This window comes from Salvelinus alpinus, chromosome 22 (assembly GCF_045679555.1).
Source record: "Salvelinus alpinus chromosome 22, SLU_Salpinus.1, whole genome shotgun sequence".
NCBI lineage: Eukaryota > Metazoa > Chordata > Actinopteri > Salmoniformes > Salmonidae > Salvelinus > Salvelinus alpinus.
In genome coordinates, this window is record NC_092107.1 from 51,043,132 (window position 1) to 51,048,131 (window position 5,000).

Here is a 5,000-nt window from a genome sequence, read left to right on the forward strand (position 1 = left end):
TCTCCCCATCTCCTCTCATCCCTCTCTCCATCTCCTCTCATCCCTCTCCCCCTCTCCTCCCATCTCCTCTCATCCTTCTCTCCATCTCCTCTCATCCCTCTCTCCATCTCCTCTCATCCCTCTCCCCATCTCCTCTCATCCCTCTCCCCATCTCCTCTCATCCCTCTCCCCATCTCCTCTCATCCCTCTCCCCATCTCCTCTCATCCCTCTCCTCTCATCCCTCTCACTCTCTCTCTCTCTCTCTTTCTCTCCCCTCTCCTCTCATCCATCTCTCCCTCACATCTCCTCTCTCCCCATCTCCTCTCATCCGTCTCCCCTTCTCCTCTCATCCTTCTCCCCATCTCCTCTCCTCTCTCCCCATCTCCTCTCTCCCCTTCTCCTCTCATCCTTCTCCCCATCTCCTCTCATCCTTCTCCCCATCTCCTCTCATCCCTCTCTCCCTCTCCTCTCATCCCTCTCCCCCTCTCCTCTCATCCCTCTCATCCCTCTCCTCTCTCTCCCTCTCCTCCCTCCCCTTCAGCGTAAGGATAAACTGAGAGAGCACATGCAGCGGATGCACAACCCGGAGCGCGAGGCGAAGAAGGCAGATCGTATCCATCGCTCCAAGGCCCTGAAGCAGAAGGTTCCCACCACGGACTTGGAGAGCTTCATGTTTAAATGTCGCATGTGTATGATGGGTTTCAGACGTCGAGGTATGCTGGTGAGTAGTGATACTGGCTTCCTGGTTTACATACACACCGTTCTGGGAGCCGTGCTTCTACACCTGCATTGCTTGCTGTTTGGGGTTTTAGGCTGGGTTTCTGTACAGCACTTCAAGATATTAGCTGATGTACGAAGGGCTATATAAAATAAACTTGATTTGATTTGTGTGGTCTACCACTTCACGGCTGAGCCGTTGTTGCTCCTAGACTTTCCCAATTTCACAATAACAGCACTTACAGTTCACCGGGGGCAGCTGTAGCAGGGCATAACGTTTACAAACTGACTTGTTGGAAAGGTAACATCCTATGACGGTGCCACGTTGAAAGTCACTGAGCTTTTTTCAGTACAGGTCATTTTTACTGCCAATGTTTGTCTATGGAGATTGCATGGCGGTGTGCTCGATTTTATACACCTGTCAGCAACACTTGTGGCTGAACTAGCCTAATCCACTAATATGAAGGGGTGTCCACATACATTTGTATATATAGTGGATGTCTTTGTGTGTGTGTGTTATCTGTGTTTATATGTCATGTATGTGTGTGTGTGTGTGTGTGTGTGTGTGTGTGTGTGTGTGTGTGTGTATATATGTGTGTGTGTATGTATATATATATGTGTGTGTGTGTATATATATATATATATATATGTGCAAATTAGTTAAGATAAGGGAGTTAAGGCAATAAATAGGCCATGGTGGCGAAGTAAATACAATATAGCAATTAAACACTTGAATGGTAGATGTGCAGAAGATGAATGTGCAAGTAGAGATACTGGTGTGCAAAGGAGCAAGATAAATAAATAAATACAGTATGGGGATGAGGTAGTTGGATGGGCTATTTACAGATGAGCTATGTACAGGTGCAGTGATCTGTGAGCTGCTCTGACAGCTGGTGCTTAAAGTTAGTGAGGGAGATATGAGTCTCCAGCTTCAGTGATTTTTGCAGTTCGTTCCAGTCATTGGCAGCAGAGAACTGGAAGGAAAGGCGGCCGAAGGAGGAATTGGCTTTGGGGATGACCAGTGAAATATACCTGCTGGAGCGCGTGCTACGGGTGGGTGCTGCCATGGTGACCAGTGAGCTGAGATAAGGCGGGGCTTTACCTAGCAAAGACTTGTAGATGACCTGGAGCCAGTGGGTTTGGTGACGAGTATGAAGCGAGGGCCAGCCAACGAGAGCGTACAGGTCGCAGTGGTGGGTAGTATATGGGGCTTTGGTGACAAAACGGATGGCACTGTGATAGACTGCATCCAATTTGTTGAGTCGAGTGTTGGAAGCTATTTTGTAAATGACATTACCGAAGTCAAGGATCGGTAGGATAGTCCGTTTTACGAGGGTATGTTTGGCAGCATGAGTGAAGGAGGCTTTGTTGCAAAATAGGAAGCCAATTCTAGATTTAATTTTTGATTGGAGATGCTTAATGTGAGTCTGGAAGGAGAGTTTACAGTCTAACCAGACACCTAGGTATTTGTAGTTGTCCACATATTCTAAGTCAGAACCGTCCAGAGTAGTGATGCTGGACGGGCGGGCAGGTGCGGGCAGCGATCGGTTTAAGAGCATGCATTTAGTTTTACTTGTATTTAAGAGCAGTTGGAGGCCACAGAAGGAGAATTGTATGGCATTGAAGCTCGTCTGGAGGTTAGTTAACACAGTGTCCAAAGAAGGGCCAGAGGTATACAGAATAGTGTCGTCTGCGTAGAGGTGGATCAGAGAATCACCAGCAGCAAGAGTGACATCATTGATGTATACAGAGAAGAGAGTCGGCCCGAGAATTGAACCCTGTGGCACCCCTTAGAGACTGCCAGAGGTCTGGACAACAGGCCCTCCGATTTGACACACTGAACTCTGTCTGAGAAGTAGTTGGTGAACCAGGCGAGGCAGTCATTTGAGAAACCAAGGCTGTTGAATCTGCTGATAAGAATGTGGTGACAGAGTTGACAGAGTCGAAAGCCTTGGCCAGGTTGATGAATACAGCTACTGTCTCTTATCGATGGCGGTTATGATATCGTTCAGGACCTTGAGCGTGGCTGAGGTGCACCCATGACCAGCTCTGAAACCAGATTGCATAGCGGAGAAGGTACGGTGGGAATCGAAATGGTCGGTGATCTGTTTGTTAACTTGGCTCTCGAAGACTTTAGAGAGGCAGGGCAGGATAGATATAGGTCTATAACAGTTTGGGTCTAGAGTGTCTCCCCGCTTTGAAGAGGGAGATGACCGCGGCAGCTTTCCAATCTTTGGGGATCTCAGACGATATGAAAGAGAGGTTGAACAGGCTGGTAATAGGAGTTGCAACAATGGCGGCGGATAGTTTTAGAGAGGGTACAGATTGTCTAGCCCAGCTGATTTGTATGATATCCCCCTCTCCTTATCTCTCCCTCTCCTTATCTCCCCTTCTCCTTATCTCCCCTTCTCCTTATCTCCCCTTCTCCTTATCTCCCCTTCTCCTTATCTCCCCTTCTCCTTATCTCCCCTTCTCCGTATCTCTCCCCTTCTCCGTATCTCTCCCCTTCTCCGTATCTCTCCCTCTCCTTATCTCTCCCTCTCCTTATCTCTCCCTCTCCTTATCTCTCCCTCTCCTTATCTCTCCTTATCTCTCCCTCTCCTTATCTCTCCTTATCTCTCCCTCTCCTTATCAGCAGATACTTTTAGAAAGAGAGAGTCCAGATTGTCTAGCCCAGCTGATTTGTAGGGATCCAGATTTCGCAGCTCTTTCAGAATATCAGCTGACTGGATTTGGGAGAAGGAGAAATGGGGAAGGCTTGGGCGAGTAGCTGTGGGGAATAGAGGGCTGGTGATCGGGGTAGGGGTATAGCCAAGTGGAAAGCATGGCCAGCCGTAGAAAAATGCTTATTGAAATTCTCAATTATCGTAGATTTATCGGTGGTGACAGTGTTTCCTAGCCTCAGTGCAGTGGGCAGCTGGGAGGAGGTGCTCTTATTCTCCATGGACTTTACATTGTCCCAAAATGTTTTTGAGTTTGTACGACAGGATGCAAATTTCTGTTTGAAAAAGCTAGCCTTAGCTTTCCTAATTGCCTGTGTATATTGGTTCCTAACTTCCCTAATCAAGTTCATCATTTTAAAAGGCTAATTGATCATTAGAAAACCCTTTTGCAATTATGTTATCACAGCTGAAAACTGTTCTGATTCTTCTTTTTGCTCCGTTCATCTTTCCATTGATCCTGACTAGTCTCCCAGTCCTTGCCGCTGAAAAACATCCCCACAGCATGATGCTGCCACCGCCAAATTCTTATTTACAATGACGGCCTACCGTGGAACAGTGGGTTAACTGCCTTGTCAGATTTTTACCTTGTCAGCTCGGGGATTCGATCTTGCAACCTTTCGGTTACTGGCCCAAACGCTCTAACCATTAGGCTACTTGCCACCCATACAAAAATGTTTTGTATTTGGTCCTATATTCATAGCACGCAATGACAACATCCAGCATGTGATTCTACAAACTTGTTGGATGCATTTTCTGTTTGTTTTGGTTGTTTCACATTATTTTGTGTCCAATAGAAATGAATGGTAAATAATGTATTGTGTCATTTTGCAGTCACTTTTTATTGTAAATCAGAATAGAATAAGTTTGTAAACACTTCTACATTTAATGTGGATGCTACCATGACTACGGATAGTCCAGAACCAATCGTGAATAATGATGAATGAGAAAGTTACAGATGCACAAATATCGTACCCCCAGGACATGCTAATCTCTCACCATTACAATAACAGGGGAGGTTAGCATTTTATATCATACCCCCAAGACATGCTAACCTCTCACCGTTACAATAACTGGGGAGGTTAGCATTTTATATCAGATCCTCCAAGACATGCTAACCTCTCACCGTTACAATAACTGGGGAGGTTAGCATTTTATATCATACCCCCAAGACATGCTAACCTCTCACCATTACAATAACAGGGGAGGTTAGCATTTTATATCATACCCCCAAGACATGCTAACCTCTCACCATTACAATGACAGGGCAGGTTAGCATTTTATATCATACCCCCAAGACATGCTAACCTCTCACCATTACAATAACAAGGGAGGTTAGCATTTTATATCATACCCCCAAGACATGCTAACCTCTCACCATTACAATAACAGGGGAGGTTAGCATTTTATATCAGACCTCCAAGACATGCTAACCTCTCACCGTTACAATAACTGGGGAGGTTAGCATTTTATATCAGATCCTCCAAGACATGCTAACCTCTCACCGTTACAATAACTGGGGAGGTTAGCATTTTATATCAGATCCTCCAAGACATGCTAACCTCTCACCATTACAATAACAG

At 45.9% G+C, this 5,000-nt stretch overlaps 1 protein-coding gene across 2 annotated transcripts in view; it reads left to right on the forward strand.

Annotated features, from left to right (window-relative positions):
* prdm10 (PR domain containing 10) overlaps positions 1 to 5,000 on the forward strand; it is a 60,166-nt gene that overhangs the window by 39,790 nt on the left and 15,376 nt on the right. For both annotated transcript variants that reach the window (XM_071360265.1, XM_071360266.1), the window contains exon 16: positions 522 to 701. In XM_071360265.1, the coding sequence (XP_071216366.1) occupies positions 522 to 701 (180 nt within the window). The remainder of the gene's footprint in view (positions 1 to 521; positions 702 to 5,000) is intronic.